The following is an 18,094-nucleotide window of genomic DNA, read 5'->3' on the forward strand; positions in this document are numbered from 1 at the left end:
TGTGGAAGGAAGTGTTGGGAGGTTAAAAATGGCAGAGGGAGACAAAGGCTTGAATACAGTAAATGCACTCATATTGATGTAGGATGCAACAGTAATTCGAAGACGGAGAGCACTACACAGGACATAGTAGCGTGGGGAGCAGCACCAAACAAGTCTTAGGCCTGACGGTAACAACAGCAACGTTTATTCGCGAAGCCCATTGTTACAGAACTCTCATAACCGCTACAGTCGTTCAACAGTCACGGTGTTAATGCAGGAAACGGCAAATATTGGAGAAACACATTGTGACATTCGTGTCCAGAGGCGTCAGAACTGCGAAAGCGAGGAGTGTAGCAAAAACGAGCCAGACAAACGTTAGGTAATGTTACGACGTACATTTGGGAAAATTCCCACAGTCCCTACAAGAACCTTGCGCAGAACTGGGGTGAAATATTCATTTTATGACTTCGACGTGGGAAGCGCGCTCCTTGACAGGTGCGTTGAGTCAACACCGCGCAAAATATAGCCCCGCACCCAGGCACGTGACATTTGCGGAAGGCAGACGCGCTTTCCAAAACAAACCGAGGACGCAACTGCGAATACAGATATCGTTTACGAGCTATTGTGCCTAATTACGGACATTGTAACTACATTTTTTAAGAAAGTATTGTTTTCACATTCTCAGTTGCATGGGACTAAACTGCTGAGGTCATCGGTTCCTAGATTTACACACTACTTAATCTAACTTAAACTAACTTACGCTTAGGACAACTCACACACGCAAGCCCGAGGAAGGACTCGAACCTCCGACAGCGGGAGTCGCATGAACTATGGCTAGACGCTCTTCGATCGCGCGGCTACCCCGCGCAGCTGACTAGAGCCATTATAAATTACATACCATTCGCGATAAGCGGGAAAGCCGGGTTCGAGTTCCAGCCCAGCAGGAGTTTCTTCGTCGTCATTCCATTATGCACCTGATGGTTGTCCATGTTCGCAACTATGAATACATTTCATGTATTCCATAACGGCTGTAGTACCACACTCCCTGTTCCTTCGAACACGCATGAACTAATAATACATTCAGAATTTTTTCAGATGATATATTTATCTGAAACGAATCATAGTCTGTGAAAGGCCGAACAAACGTGCAGGATGATCTCGATTAGATTTAAAAGTGGAACACAGAACGACAACTCCCCATAAGTGTTCAGAAATTTAAAACTCTACACTTCGTAAAAAGTAAAAATGTTGTATCGTGTGACTACAGTGTCAGTGAGTCATAGATGAAATCTGTCAACCCATACAAATACCTAGGTGAGAAATTTGTAGGAACATGAAGTGGAATGATCACGTTTCCTCAGTCGTGGGAAAAACTTACGTCAGACTTAGTTTCATTGGTAGGATACAGGGAAAACGCAACAGTCTACAAATGAGATTGCTTACTAAACACTCGCGAGGATCGTTCTAGAATACCTCTTAAGTAGGTCCGACAGGGGATACTGAACGTGCACAAAGAAGAATTGTCCGCATGGTCAAAGATTTGTTTAAACCATAAGTGAGAGGCACAAACATGCTGATAAACATGCTCCATTATTCCTCAAAGGACTTCTTAAAATGTTTTGGGAACTAGTATTAAGTAAGGAATCTATGAATGTACTATAACCCCCCAGGTTGTGCCATAGGGACAGTAAAGAAAATGTGGAGACGTGAAAGCAATCAGTCTTTTGTGTGTGTGTCTGTGGGTGGGGGGGTTTTAGGGACGTTCAACGACGAGGTTATCAGGACCCAAGGTAAACTGGATGAGTCAGACCTCCGATAACACATTATAAACGTCGTCCTAAAATTTTAGGGAATAAAGAGGAGAAAAGTCGAGAAAATCGATAAAAACCAGTCTGAGATAAAATCTCTCTCACTGTCCCCCAATCTCATCCATGATCAGCCGCACAATCACACTAGCTCATATCATGGAAAGCAGCGTTAAAGATATCCAAATGTTCTAAAACTTAAGTATATCTTAGTAAGACAAAAGGAAAACGAAAATAGATTCACGGGAATGTTTGGCTTGCTGGTCACTTACAAAAAATCACGAATGAGCCAACCCACGATACCATTTTATAAACGTCGCTCTAAAATTTTAGGGAAAACGTCGGACAATTTACAAAACCATAAAAGTCGTATCACAGTAGTTTGATTGTCAATTAGAACAGAGAGCAAATCTGTCGCCCTTTGGTCTGAAAATAAAACACATTCCGTTTGTAGTAAAATGTGGCGTACTGTGATCTGTACGCCACAAGCACCACACATTGGAGGGCGCTCTGACCAGACCACGAATTTCCAGTCGTCTAGGATCCAACCGATAAGGTAAGGAGCCCAGGAGGGGCGCTGCAAGTGATGTCTTGTTGTTAGCAAAGGCGCTCGTCTCGGTCGTCTGCTGCCATAGCGCATTGACACCAAGTTTCACACAGCACTGTCCAACGGATACGTTCGTCGTACGTCCCACTTTGATTTCTGCTGTTGTTTTACACAGTGTTGCTTGTCTGTTAGCACTGACGACTGTACGCAAATGTCACTGCGCTGCCGGCCAGAGTGGCCGAGCGGTTCTAGGCGCTACAGTCTGGAACCGCGCGACCGTTGCGGTCGCAGGTTCGAATCCTACCACGGGCATGGATGTGTGTGATGTCCTTAGGTTAGTTAGGTTTAAGTAGTTCTATGTTCTAGGGGACTGATGTCCTCAGAAGTCCCATTGTGCTCAGAGCCATTTGAACCAATTTTGTCACTGCGCTCGGTCGTTAAGTCAAGGCCGTCGTCCACTAAGTTGTCCGTGTCAGAGGTAATGTCTGACATTTGGTACTGTCGGCAATCTCTTGACACAGTGGATCTCGGAATACTGAATTCCCTAACGATTTCCGAAATGAAATGTTCTATGCTTCTAGCTCCAACTTCCATTCTGCGTTCAAAGCCTGTTCACATCGTGCGCCCATAATCATGTCGGAAACCTTTTCACAGGAATCACCCGAGTACAATGAAAGCTCCGCCAATGCACTGCTTTTACACCTTGTGAATGCGATACTATCGCCGTCTGTATATTTACACTACTGGCCATTAAAATTGCTACACCTCGAAGAAGACGTGCTACAGACACGAAATTTAACCGACAGGCAGAAGATGCTGTGATTTGCAAAGATTAGCTTTTCAGAGCATTCACACAAGGTTGGCGCCGATGGCGACACCTACAATGTGCTGACATGAGGAAAGTTTCCAACCGATTTCTCATACACAAACAGCAGTTGACCGGCGTTGCCTGGTGAAACGTTGTTGTGATGCCTCGTGTAAGGAGGAGAAATGCTTACTATCACGTTTGCGACTTTGATAAAGGTCGGATTGTAACCTATCGCGATTGCGGTTTATCGTATCACGACATTGCTGCTCGCGTTAGTCGAGATCCAATGACTGTTAGCAGGATATGGAATCGGTGGGTTCAGTCGAGATAACAGGCATCTTATCCACATGGCTGTAACGGATCGTGCAGCCACGTCTCGATCCCTGAGTCAATAGATGGGGACGTTTGCTAGACAACAACCATCTGCACCAACAGTTCGACGACGGTTGCAGCAGCACGGACTGTCAGCTCGGAGACAATGGCTGCGGTTACCCTTGACGCTGCATCACAGACAGGAGCGCCTGCGATGGTGTACTCAACGACGAACCTGGGTGCACGAATGGCAAAACGTCATTTTTTCAGATGAATCCAGGTTCTGTTTACAGCATCATGATGGTCGAGTCCGTGTTTGGCGACATCGCGGTGAACGCACATTGGAAGCGTGTATTCGTCATCGCCATACGGGCGTATCACCCGGCGTGATGTAAGGGGGTGGCATTGGTTACACGTCTCGGTCACCTCTTGTTCGCATTGACGGCACTTTGAACAGTGGACGTTGCATTTCAGATGTGTGGATCTACCCTTCATTCGATCCCTGCGAAACTCTACGTTTCAACAGGATAATGCACGACCGCATGATGCAGGTCCTGTACGGGCCTTTCTGGATACAGAAAATGTTCGACTGCTGCCCTGGCCAGCACATTCTCCAGATCTCTCACCAATTGAAAACGTCTGGTCAATGGTGGCCGAGAAACTGGCTCGTCACAATACGCGAGTCACCACTCTTGAACTGTGGTTTCGTGTTGAAGCTGCATGGGTAGCTGTACCTGTACACGTCATCCAAGCTTTGTTTGACTCAATGCCCAGGCGTATCAAGGCCGTTATTACGAACGGAAGTGGTTGTTCTGGGTACTGATTTCTCAGGATCTATGCACCCAAATTGCGTGAAAATGTAATCACATATAAATTCTAGTATAATATATTTGTCCAATGAATACCCGTTTATCATCTGCATTTCTTCTTGGTGTAGCAATTTTAATGGCCAGTAGTGCTCACAACGCTATCCCATGGCGTTTGTCCCCTCACTGTAAAACGTCTGTTAACACTCAGATGATGAAATGATCGCTATCTGCAGAAAATATGAAGGACAGCGTATTTAAAAAAGGATTTTTTTTCAAAGAAAACCTGATCATGTATAACATCGTGGCAACGATCAAGTATACTTCGAGTGACTATACATCTTTTAGTATTTATGGCAGTGTTGAGTTCTAAGTTTAGCAAGAGTGGAGGTGACGTTTAAGAAACCTTGAAACGTGCGACATCCGTTAGCACTGGAGCTCGAAGCTCTCCGAACCTCGCTGTGGAGCTAGCAACAGGTTTCACTCGAGTCTTGCCATATTGCAGTAAGCCACCAGCGAAAATACGAAAAAAAACCAGGCCCGCGTGCTTAGCTCGCCGAGCGCGTCCGGTGCCAAGGCTAACCTTCACCTTAACAAATTCATTTCTCGATGTCCCTCTGCGAATACTATTTGTCGAGGCCAGCTTTGTTTAGCGGCGTCCGATGTTCACCTCGTAGCGTCTTTGTTGCGTAACGGAATCCCACTGTTGGTCACTGTTGCCTTCCAAGTAGGAAGTCCGGAGCAGAGTCGACCGCAGAGGAACAGTTACCGCCGTGGCGTGCGAGTAACTGTATCACGAGCCTGCCTGGGTGTCAGCCCACCCGCTGCTCGACTGACCAACGGTAACTTGCAAGTGCACGGCGATTGTGTTCAGCAATCCAGAGCGTGGCGGTGTAGCGGCACGGCCTGACGTGTGTTTGCTCCTTAATAAAAGAGAACATAAGCTGGCAGTGGTAAAATACAGGGAGCGAAAGGCTATTTACAATTTGTACAGAAACCAGATGGCAGTTATAAGAGTCGAGGGACAAGAAAGGGAAGCAGTGGTTGGGAAGGGAGTAAGACAGGGTTGTAGCCTCTCCCCGATGTTGTTCAATCTGTATATTGAGCAAGCAGTAAAGGAAACAAAAGAAAAATTCGGAGTAGGTATTAAAATTCATGGAGAAGAAATAAAAACTTTGAGGTTCGCCGATGACATTGTAATTCTGTCAGAGACAGCAAAGGACTTGGAAGAGCAGTTGAATGGAATGGACAGTGTCTTGAAAGGAGGATATAAGATGAACATCAACAAAAGCAAAACCAGGATAATGGAATGTAGTCTAATTAAGTCGGGTGATGCTGAAGGAATTAGATTAGGAAATGAGGCACTTAAAGTGGTAAAGGAGTTTTGCTATTTGGGGAGCAAAATAACTGATGATGGTCGAAGTAGAGAGGATATCAAATGTAGGCTGGCAATGGCAAGGAAAGCGTTTCTGAAGAAGAGAAATTTGTTAACATCGAGTATAGATTTAAGTGTCAGGACGTCGTTTCTGAAAGTATTTGTGTGGAGTGTAGCCATGTATGGAAGTGAAGCGTGGACGATAAATAGTTTGGACAAGAAGAGAATAGAAGCTTTCGAAATGTGGTGCTACAGAAGAATGCTGAAGATTAGATGGGTAGATCACATAACTAATGAGGAAGTATTGAATAGGATTGGGGAGAAGAGAAGTTTGTGGCACAACTTGACCAGAAGAAGGGATCGGTTGGTAGGACATGTTCTGAGGCATCAAGGGATCACCAATTTAGTATTGGAGGGCAGCGTGGAGGGTAAAAATCGTAGAGGGAGACCAAGAGATGAATAAGCAGATTCAGAAGGATGTAGGTTGCAGTAGGTACTGGGAGATGAAAAAGCTTGCACAGGATAGAGTAGCATGGAGAGCTGCATCAAACCAGTCTCAGGACTGAAGACCACAACAACAACAACAAGCTGTGTTAGTTCGGCTACAGGAACGAGTCGAATCCGGTGTGAATCTAGTTCGAAGGCTCTAGGACTGTGGTCCGTAAAGCGCGGCTTGCGAACCACGTGCAGCTCTATGTCCCCATGTGTGTGGCTCTTCCACAAAATATCATATGCGGGCGCTCTGAACTGTGACGCCCACACGCAGAGTCGGTTTTTGGCCTATTTGGAATAAGTGGCGCTAGACGGGCGTTTAGGTGAAACTGACATTCTCTCTCGGGAGTCAGACCACGTTCTATGGCAGCCACCCGCCCCGCTTTTGTTGCGTTTGACAATGTCTTCGAAAGTGTGTATTGGATAATGCCTCGGTCGGGCGCCCGAGATAATTTTTAACGTGCTGAACTTCATACAAAATGAAGCAGTGAAACGAATATCTTTTCAGTTGAAGAACGTGGAAGTTTCTCGTGAAGTGTGGAAAAAAGCATGCTATCTGGCGAAAAATTAGATAATTATGTTAATAATGAATAATGATCGTCTCGAATGCAATTTAATTGTATCCCTGAGTCTGGGATAAGTGATAAAGATAATGAAAGTGACGAAGAAATATAATCCTGCGTAATAACAAATAAAAATACTTGTAGTTAAACTGGTTTTCTTATTTTTATTTTTGCATACTTAGTTGATATGTATGTGTCATCTTTAGGCGAGTGCACTGAAGCGAGAATGTGTTGATTTTTAACACCTGGAATAGCATTCCCGATTCATAATCAGCTGAAAAAACTAGAGTTATTCGTTTCTTATGTGGGTCTACATAATGCATTCGAACAGTGATTTTCAAACATCAGGAGTAAATTAAGAATTCTTATCCGTGAGAATGCGACATCATGCCAAAAATTAAAAAGTACAACGCACGAACCCGGAGATATAAAGAGAATGAGCGAAAACAGGTATACGAACTAGGTCTTAATGTCGAGTGCCAATGGGAGAATTTAAAAACTACTACATACAAACCTAACTCACCCAAACTTCCCAAGGGGATATAAAGCTATTGTTCACATTAGTTTTTGTCAGTCATTGTAATGATTTAATTTTACGGGTACACTGCAATTTCATTTCACCAATAAATAATATCGTTAATATGTATCTTATCAATTTTTATTCAACGTGCCCAAAGTTTAAATAAGAATTCAATCTTAACTTAAGGTTTGTTAAGCTATTTTTAGGAGGCATTCTGGAGTGAAAATATTGAGAAAGGTATGTTGGATATACTGAGATGGTAGGGAATATAAAAAGGATGACGAAAGCAGATAGACGAAACACGCCTACAAGACCCTGCAATTTCATTTCACCAATAAATAATATCGTTAATACGTATGTTATCAATTTTTATTCAACGTACCTAAAGTTTAAATAAGACTTCAATCTTAACTTAAGCTATTTTTAGTAAGCATTGTGGGGTGAAAATATTGAGAAAGGTATGCTGGGTACACTGAGATGGTAGGGACATATAAAAAGGATGACGAAAGCAGATGGACGAAACACGTCTACAAGACGAATGTGGGTGGGAGAGCGAACAATTTACACTGAGGTGTTTGTTATGAATTACATTTAAACACGAAGCGTCTTATAAAAGCAGATTTTATAACCAGCTAACGGCATGTTCATAAATTTGATAGTTGCCAGCTGTTGTTTTACTGTTTTACTACGGAATCTGGAAAATGTCATCTGCTGACAAAAGGAGCATGTTGTGTCTTATTTGCCAAATCTTTTAAGATTTGGTGCGTGATGGCCAAGGAAAGTAACGACAGATAAATGTCAGGCGTTTATCTTCATTCTTGCGTTAATTTTTAAATTTAGGAACCAAAACAACGTAAATATAGCTATAATTAACACTAACAGCTCAATTTATAATAATGTGGGCCATCCCGATCTTTGATTAAACTTTTTAGTCTCTCTAAAGACCATCAAAAGATACAATACAGTAAGAAATGCAAGAAAGAAAGATGAAACGTACCACGTACATATTAAGGGTGATGGCCAGCATGTTTCGTACACAACTTTGTCTAGCTGTTGGTCACTGTGTTTTGGTTTTGTTGCAGGACAATGAGGTCTTCGGCTGTGTGGTTCCTGGCCGTCGCCGGCCTGTGTGTCGTCTTCTGCCCGTCTCTAGTTTCGGGAAATGGTGAGCACTGTTGTACTTCACTCATTAACATCAGCACGCAAAAATATGCTACTGTACGAAAACGGGAAGAAGTGATTGCCTCCTTAAATATATGTGCAGTTGCTTTATCACTCGTTCTTTTCAGTTGGGTGGTAGCTTCTGAACGACCATAGCGTCTCATTTCGTTATTCAGGCGCTAACGACGCGATAGTTTGCTGTTCCAGATAACAGTCTTGGACTTTGGAAGTACTTTAGAGGTTCCATGAAATTTCGGGGGAACTGCCAGACGTAGTAGCTTGGTAGCACGATGTTTCGGCGCAGAGTCTTCTGGCCATCTTCAGGTGTATACTGGCGAAAGTACACTGATTTCTTGTATTTAAAACCCCGCCGGCGCATGCGCAGTGTACTGAGTCGTCACTGAGCATGCGTTGTTTGAGTGCATGCGCTTCTGCTGCAGGTCTGCACGCTGCGGTGAGCGCCTCATCGATATCAGATCGGTCGTCTACACAGACTGTAATCGCAGAACGACGCTGCGCAGAGCACGAAGTTTTTCCTACGACTGTATTCTATCCGTTATCTAATGGTAAAGTCCCATCCCCAACAGTTAGGAACCCAGTCGCAGATCCAATAATCTAGTACCAACAAAAGTTTGAAGTCTGGCCCACAACTTCAGTTTTAATGTATATCATCGGATGACCAGTAGAAATAGGGAATTTGCTGACTTAGGAGAGGATGCCAGTATGCTGCTGATGTTCCGATATACCTTTCTGAACAATACGTATCTTTTACCCTGTGTAAGATAAACGCAGAATCTGATAAATGCCGGCCTTTCGCAGCTCTGTGTCGTCTTTAACAGACCCTAGAAGCGTTGATATTTTTGATAGAGGACGAAAGATCACTGTAATCTTATGTGTTCTAAGTACCCTGAGTATTTTCGCGAAAACGTATCCAATAAACTAAAACTGAATGCCGGATCGGGATTTTTGCGGGCAAGTGATCCACCGACTGGATTATCCAAGCGCGACTCTCGACTCGTCCAGGCAACTTTATTTCCTCCAGTACCTCACCTCCCACCTTACAAGCTTCTGTGAAGTCGGTCGCATTTTTAATGAACACATTTTCCCATACCTTAGTGTTAAAAAATGATGTCAAGTCCCTTATTATATTCTTCTGTCGTACATTACTAGTAAAAAATTTCTACTGTTAGTCTAACAAAGTACGACGATTATGAACGTGCCCGTTTTCCCTCGCAGTAGGCGGACTTGCCTCCTTTCTCTCCTGCATTTTTATATTAAAACCACATTTCTTTGACCAACCTCTTTCGTCCGTAAAGCATTTGTGCACTGTACCGACCCGGTTGGGTCATAAAATGACTTCCGCAAGAAGCCGACGTACCCTTTTTCCAATGTGATCTTCAAATCTGAAACAGATTTACATCGTTGCCTCTTGTCTTCTTGCTTGATGACCAAATGCTGAAGGTTGTAACCGTACTACGAGGCAGGTTGTGTTGTGAAGGTCAGTCAGTACTGGATGCGAGGCACAGCCACTTCCGAGAGACAACCCTGGTGTCTCAGCTCGTTCTGCTGTGAAATTGTTCCTTAGCTGCGTTAGCTTCGACCTTCTAAGGAAATTGCTTGTATGAAACGCCTGTGCGGAAATTAAAGACTGGAAAAAGAATGAAGATACTTGTTGAACACGTGGCATGTTTGTGGTAGACTGCGAAACTGCGTACTTCTGCTGTATGTCATGGAGTTCAAGGGCGCTTTGACATTGTCGATAACTGCGTACTTGTGAGAAACTACCAGATTTAGATTCAGTTGTTACTCGTCAAAGTAACAACAGCTGTTCAGTAGTATGTGTGTTTTCCTCTCTTCTCGCAACCGAACGTGTACAGAAAACGGATAAACATTTTATTTCAGGAGGTTGAGAAGCGTAAATCTGACAATAAAATTACTCGTGATTACGGGGAGCCACAGCTAACATTGTACGGCAAACAGCCAAAGTTCTTCTTTTTATTGTACCTGATGTTTACAGGAATTCTTCGCTGTCATCGTAAACAATACCAGTGAAGCTTAGTTTTATAACTGGTTTCACAGGTTTTCAAGGTTTTTTTCTATCATGAAATAAATGTCGTATGACTAGGGCCTCCCGTCGGGTAGACCGTTCTTTCGATTTGACGCCACTTCGGCGACTTGCGCGTTGATGGGGAGGAAATGATGATGATTAGGACAACACAACACCCAGTCCCTGAGCGGAGAAAATCTCCGACTCAGCCGGGAATCGAACCCGGGCCCTTAGGATTGACATTTTGTCACGCTTACCACTCAGCTACGGGAAGGTACTTTTTCTATCATGAACAAAATAATAACATGATTTCATTAACCTTGTGCAAAATCTGAACATTTAAGCATGGAATTAGCATTGGCAGCGAAAGCGACAGGGAGACCTGTACGTAGAAGCGACAAAAAGAGAGCTTGCTTCATGTAACATGTCGTAATAGCATAGAACGCTAGTTTCCGGCTGGCATGAATCATAATACTTTATTCGGCTAATTAAATCCTGTTAGCAACCAACTGGATTGATAGTTGTGTTGTGGGGTCAGGCATACGCAAAAGTCCTTGAAAGGTGACGCGAAGTCATAACATACACCTTTATTTATTTACTTTTTATTTTTAGAGAAAAACCGTAATATAAAGTACGAGGGGCGTTCAAGAAATAACGCAACACATTTTTCTGAAAGCAGGTTGGTTTTATTCAGGTTTCCAGTAACATATTATTCCCCACTCTTTTGGCTAAAAACATCATACTTTTCAACGTAATCTCTGTTCAGTGCACCGGACGTGCGCCACCTGGGTGGAAAGGCCTGTATGCCCGCGTAGTACCACTCTACCGCTCGACGTCGGACCCAACACCTTGCTGCATCAAAAACCTCTCCATCATCTATGTACTGATTCCCGCGGAGTGTGTCTTCATTGGGCCAAACAGATGGATGTAGGAAGGTGTGAGATCGAGGCTGTAGAGTGGATGAGAAAGAGCAATCCGAAGAAGTTTTCTGAGCTCCTCTCGGGTGTACATACTTGTGTGAAGCCTTGCTTTGTCACGGAGAACGAGAAGTTCGTTTGTATTTTTCTGGCAATGAATACGTTGAAGTCATTTCTTCAATTACCTGAGGGTACCATAATATATTTCAGTGTTGACTGCTGCACGATGAGGGAGGACACCAAACAAAATACCCCTTTACAGTCCCAGAAGACCATTGCCGTGACTTTACTGGCTGAGGGTGAAGAGGTGGTGTGGCACCATTCAGCGAAATGTCATTTTGTTTCCGTTTAGAAGTGATTCTGCCTGCAGGTAAGCAATGGTCGTTGGTACGTAGACCTGGTGAACGCTGTGCCGTAGAGTGCATTCGTTCAAGACACACTGGCCCCAACCTAAAACTCTCGTTCACCTTCTGGAGGGGACGTAACCAGCGCTTGGTACGTGCAGAATGTTGTTGGATCCGTTCTTTTGTCGTTGTGCAATAGAAAGGTGATATGTTGTTCCAACAGAATAATGCTCGCCCACCCACTGCCCGTGAAACTCAACATGTTCTGCAAGACGTGCAGCAACTTCCCTGGCCAGCTAGATCTCCGACTTGTCTCCAATCGAGCATGTGTGGGATGTGATGGCAGAGAAATGACTCGTCCAAGTCGTCAACCAACAACTCTTACAGAACTAAGTGAGCAGGTCCAGCAGGCGAGGAATAACGTACCCCAGGACAGTAATCGCTTTCCGCACGATCGACTGACTGCCAGAGTCAGCTCCTGCACTGCTGCCCATTGAGGCTACACCACGTACTAATGTGGGTGTTTCAGCATGTTTCGATACCTGGTGCCTCAGAATCACTAGTGCTGTTGATACGTAAATGTAATCATTTCGCCGGCCGGAGTGGCCGAGCGGTTCTACGCGCTGCAGTCTGGAGCCGCGCGACCGCTGCGGTCGCAGGTTCGAATCCTGCCTCGGGCATGGATGTGTGTGATGTCCTTCGGTTAGTTAGGTTTAAGTAGCTCTAAGTTCTAGGGGACTGATGACCTCAGAAGTTAAGTCCCATAGTGCTCAGAGCCATTTTTGTAATCATTTCGTGTACTCCATATGTACTGTTGCAGCAATAAACGTTGAGTGAATTGGGAACCTCTAAATGAGTGTACTAATTATTTTTCCGGCAGTGGATATGAGTGAGCATAAAACTCTATTAATGTTGTATACTAAGAAGAACTTGCAAAAAGCTCGCCTGTGAGTGCCTCTGGACTAAGCTTACTGGTTTCCACCATACATTTGTCTGTATGTCAGTATCATTGAGACGAGTGTCCTCTCGTAGTTGAGTAGTCAGCGCGACAGAATGTCAGTCCTAAGCGCCGAGGTTCGAGTCCCGGCTGGATTGGAGATTTTCTCCGCTCAGGTACTGGGTGTTGTATTGTCCTAATCATCATCATTTCATCCCCATCGACGCGCAAGTCGCCGAAGTGGTGTCCAATAGAAAGACTTGCACCCGGCGAACGGTCTATCCGACGGGAAGCCCTAGTCACACGACATTTACATTTATTGAGACGAGTACTGGAACTTAAGTGTTCAATTAGAGAAATAGAATGTGGTACTTCCATGCTTCGTGGTCTGAAGTACCATATATTAATGTATGTACCCAAATCTTAACGAAGTTATAGACTGGGGTGGCCATTTCTTATGGTAATTGTTTGAAAGCCTCATCTATGTCTTACGCTTGCTGAACTTATAAACTAGCGTCTGTGCTCTTGCCGGCCGGAGTAGCCGAGCGGTTCTAGGCGCTACAGTCTAGAACCGCGCGACCGCTACGGCCGCAGGTTCGAAACCTGCCTCGGGTATGGATGTGTGTGATGTACTTAGGTTAGTTATGTTTAAGTAGTTCTGAGTTCTAGGGGACTAATGACCTCAGTAGTTAAGTCCCATAGTGCTCAGAGCCATTTGAACCATTTGAATCTGTGCTCTTCCAGTTGTTCCTTGGAAAGATGTGAAGAAGCAGTAAAAAGCAGACCAGCAAGTCGACCCAGAGTCTCATTCGCCTATCACCTCCTTAGCCTCACATCCAAGTCTTTATGGTCTTTCTCCAACCACAGAGACCTCAACAATCTCAACTTGACCCTGTCGTCTTTTCAGTTTTGTACACAGCCGCTTGTGTACCAAAAAAGCGAGTTTGGGGAAAAAAGCTTTATACCGCTCCTCGAGTAAAAGAAGTAACAGGCTGAGACGGCAAAACCTGAAGCACTAAGGGGTTGTTAATTTGGTAATGGGAGTAAGTACGCGGGTGAAGGGGAATGGGAAAAGATGTAGTTGGACACCAAGGCTTCAGCAACTTCAAACAGAAGTATTAGCTATACAGGTTCAAAAATGGTTGAAATGGCTCTAAGCACTATGCGACTTAATATCTGAGGTTATCAGTCCCCTAGACATAGAACTACTTAAACCTAACTAACCTAAGGACATCACACACATCCATGCCCGAGGCAGGATTCGAACCTGCGACCGCAGCAGCAGCGCGGTTCCGGACTGAAGCGCCTAGAACCACTCGCCCACCGCGGCCGGCAGCTATACAGGACTGGAGAGACTTGTACATGGAGAGACGCGCCGAACCGGTCTTTGGACTGAGGACTACGACAGCAATGAATGTTACTGCAGTTAAACTGTCTGCTTGTTGGCTGCAGCTTTTCGACCTTTAGTTTCCTCTGTAAGAAAACTTTATTCTGTTCCCTCTGTGACACATATGAGAGGTAAGAGACACAGCTGTAGTTGTGAGCTACTGTGCGTGACGGCTACAGTACCTGTGTGTGCCTGTGCAGTGGGCGACCGCGGTCGGGTGGTCTGCTACTTCAGCAACTGGGCCATCTACCGGCCCGGCATCGGCCGCTACGGCATCGACGACGTCCCGGCCAGCATGTGCACCCACCTCGTCTACTCCTTCATCGGCGTCAGCAACGTCACCTGGGGCGTGCTCGTCATTGACCCGGAGGTAACTGCAGCGCAGCGCTACACATTGCTCAGCGACCACTCGGCAGAGTATCATTACAAATTTCTTAAAATTTAACTGCCAGTGAGAGTTGATCTACCTAATGTATGTCCGTTCGACACAATAAGCGACACAACATCCACATAACATGGTAATTCTTGACCCTTAGTTAAATACAAGCAACAAAACAATGATCACCCTAGAGAGACAGCGCACTAATATCGTGTACCACCGCCTCTAGACTTCATTATGGCCTCAATTCGGCCAACAAGTTAGCCCACACGTTTCTCCAGGTACGCCATAGCCAGTTAAAGAAAAACTCCAAATTGCGAGATGCTGACTTACATATTTGATCGACTGTTATTCTACTGAGGAATACCATTTATATATTCACTCACCGAATTTCACAAGCATTAAATAATAAAATAGCGTCGGTTGGTATTTTCTGCGACCTGTCTAAGGCATTTGACAGTGTGAATCACAATATTCTCGTAGAAAAATTCAAGTTTTATGGGACTGATGGTATAGCCAACCGGTGGATAATATCATAGCAAAAACAAAAGAACGCAGAAAGATTTACTTCGTAACTAAACCAATATAATCCGGAGACATTATTTTGGCTGGGGGAGAAATCAGACATAGGGTTCCCCAAGGCATAATCTTAAGTCTTTGTATGTGTAAACGGTCTTCTTGCTAATACACAGCAAGCAGAATTAGTTCTTTTTGTAGAGGACATTAGTGTGGTAATGAATCCAAGTAAAAATAAAGGAACAGAAAAAATAGTAAAGATGTTTTGAAAACTATCATTGACTGGTTTTCTACGAAAGGTCTCATTCTCAAATTTAAAATACACAACTAGGGAGGGGTACTACACAAATGGTAAGTGTAGCACAAAGTGGGGAAATAATAAATACAGTGGAAACGTCAAAGTTATTTGGTTTTCTTATGATGAGAATTTAAACTGGAAAGAGCACATTTTGGAACTCCTAAAACAACTTAGTTCAGCCACATTTGCACTTATAACTCCAAATCTTGGGGTAAGACAACTCAGTATGTTGACATATTTTGCATATTTTTGTGTCACGCGGGACAAAGTTCTGTGGTAACTCGTATTTATGAAAGAATGTCTTCATTGCTCAAAAAAATGCTGTAAGTGTAGTATGTGGTGCACATCCGCGATCATCTTGTAGACATTGTTTAAAGAGTTTGCCATTCTGATTATTGGTTCACAGTATATTTATTCCATCATGAAGTTTGTTGTAAATAATCACTGCAGTTCAAAAGGAACAATGACGTGTATAATCACAATACCAGAAGGAAAAATGACATTCATTATTCCACATTAAGGTTGTCTCTATTACAGAAAGGGGTGCACAATGCTGCAGCAAAAAGTTTTGATAACTTACCCAGTATATAAAATGTTTGACAGACAGCAAGGTAAAATTTAAAAACAAAATTAAAACTGTAATGTTCGAAAGGTATAGGGTAGGAATTACAGCGTGATCCCATATTTAAAAATTAAGTTGTCATATGTATGTAAAATGACTCTTTCCACATTATTACGTCTTATGGTGCAGAGATCTACATCTACATCTACATCCATACCCCGCAAGCCACCTGACGGTGTGTGGCGGAGGGTACCTTGAGGACCTCTATCGGTTCTCCCTTCTATTCCAGTCTCGTATTGTTCGTGGAAAGAAGGATTGTCGGTATGCATCTGTGTGGGCTCTAATCTCTCTGATTTTATCCTCATGGTCTCTTTGCGAGATATACGTAGGAGGGAGCAATATACTGCTTGACTCTTCGGTGAAGGTATGTTCTCGAAACTTTAACAAAAGCCCGTACCGAGCTACTGAGCGTCTCTCCTGCAGAGTCTTCCACTGGAGTTTATCTATCATCTCCGTAACGCTTTCGCGATTACTGAATGATCCTGTAACGAAGCGCGCTGCTCTCCGTTGGATCTTCTCTATCTCTTCTATCAACCCTATCTGGTACGGATCCCACACTGCTGAGCAGTATTCAAGCAGTGGGCGAACAAGCGTACTGTAACCTACTTCCTTTGTTTTCGGATTGCATTTCCTTAGGGTTCTTCCAATGAATCTCAGTATGGCATCTGCTTTACCGACGATCAACTTTATATGATCATTCCATTATAAATCACTCCTAATGCGTACTCCCAGATAATTTATGGAATTAACTGCTTTCAGTTGCTGACCTGCTATTTTGTAGCTAAATGATAAGGGATCTATCTTTCTATGTATTCGCAGCACATTACACTTGTCTACATTGAGATTCAATTGCCATTCCCTGCACCATGCGTCAATTCGCTGCAGATCCTCCTGCATTTCAGTACAATTTTCCATTGTTACAATCTCTCGATACACCACAGAATCACCTGCAAAAAGCCTCAGTGAACTTCCGATGTCATCCACAAGGTCATTTATGTATATTGTGAATAACAACGGTCCTATGACACTCCCCTGCGGCACACCTGAAATCACTCTTATTTCGGAAGACTTCTCTCCATTGAGAATGACATGCTGCGTTCTGTTATCTAGGAACTCCTCAATCCAATCACACAATTGGTCTGATAGTCCATATGCTCTTACTTTGTTCATTAAAGGACTGTGGGGAACTGTATCGAACGCCTTGCGGAAGTCAAGAAACACGGCATCTACGTGTACCCGTGTCTATGGCCCTCTGAGTCTCGTGGACGAATAGCGCGAGCTGGGTTTCACATGACCATCTTTTTCGAAACCCATGCTGATTCCTACAGAGTAGATTTCTAGTCTCCAGAAAAGTCATTATACTCGAACATAATACGTGTTCCAAAATTCTACAACTGATCGACGTTAGAGATATAGGTCTATAGTTCTGCACATCTGTTCGACGTCCCTTCTTGAAAACGGGGATCATCTGTGCCCTTTTCGAATCCTTTGGAACGCTACGCTCTTCTAGAGACCTACGGTACACCGCTGCAAGAAAGGGGGCAAGTTCCTTCGGGTACTCTGTGTAAAATAGAACTGGTATCCCATCAGGTCCAGAGGCCTTTCCTCTTTTGAGCGATTTTCATTGTTTCTCTATCCCTCTGTCGTCTATTTCGATATCTACCATTTTGTCATCTGTGCGTCAATCTAGAGAAGGAACTACAGTGCAGTCTTCCTCTGTGAAACAACTTTGGAAAAAGACGTTTAGTATCTCGGCCTTTAGTCTGTCATCCTCTGTTTCAGTACCATTTTGGTCACATAGTGTCTGGACATTTTGTTTTGATCCACCTACCGCTTTGAAAAAAATGGTTCAAATGGCTCTGAGCACTATGGGACTCAACTGCTGAAGTCATTAGTCCCCTAGAACTTAGAACTAGTTAAACCTAACTAACCTAAGGACATCACAAACATCCATGCCCGAGGCAGGATTCGAACCTGCGACCGTAGCGGTCTTGCGGTTCCAGACTGCAGCGCCTTTAACCGTACGGCCACTTCGGCCGGCCCTACCGCTTTGACATAAGACCAAAATTTCTTAGGATTTTCTGCCAAGTCAGTACATAGAACTTTACTTTCGAATTCATTGAACGGCTCTCGCATAGCCCTCCTCACACTACATTTCGCTTCGCGTAATTTTTGTTTGTCTGCAAGGCTTTGGCTATGTTTATGTTTGCTGTAAAGTTCCCTTTGCTTCCGTAGCAGTTTTCTAACTCGGTTGTTGAACCACGGTGGCTCTTTTCCAT

General features: G+C 43.9%; 1 protein-coding gene across 1 annotated transcript in view; it reads left to right on the top strand.

Annotated features, from left to right (window-relative positions):
* LOC126412403 (endochitinase-like) overlaps positions 1–18,094 on the top strand; it is an 84,631-nt gene that overhangs the window by 20,954 nt on the left and 45,583 nt on the right. The window contains exons 2-3 of the mRNA XM_050081987.1: positions 8,290–8,372; positions 14,201–14,370. Coding sequence (XP_049937944.1) covers positions 8,294–8,372; positions 14,201–14,370 — 249 coding nt within the window. The 5' untranslated portion in view covers positions 8,290–8,293. The remainder of the gene's footprint in view (positions 1–8,289; positions 8,373–14,200; positions 14,371–18,094) is intronic.

The sequence above is a fragment of the Schistocerca serialis genome, chromosome 7 (assembly GCF_023864345.2).
Source record: "Schistocerca serialis cubense isolate TAMUIC-IGC-003099 chromosome 7, iqSchSeri2.2, whole genome shotgun sequence".
Taxonomy (NCBI): domain Eukaryota; kingdom Metazoa; phylum Arthropoda; class Insecta; order Orthoptera; family Acrididae; genus Schistocerca; species Schistocerca serialis.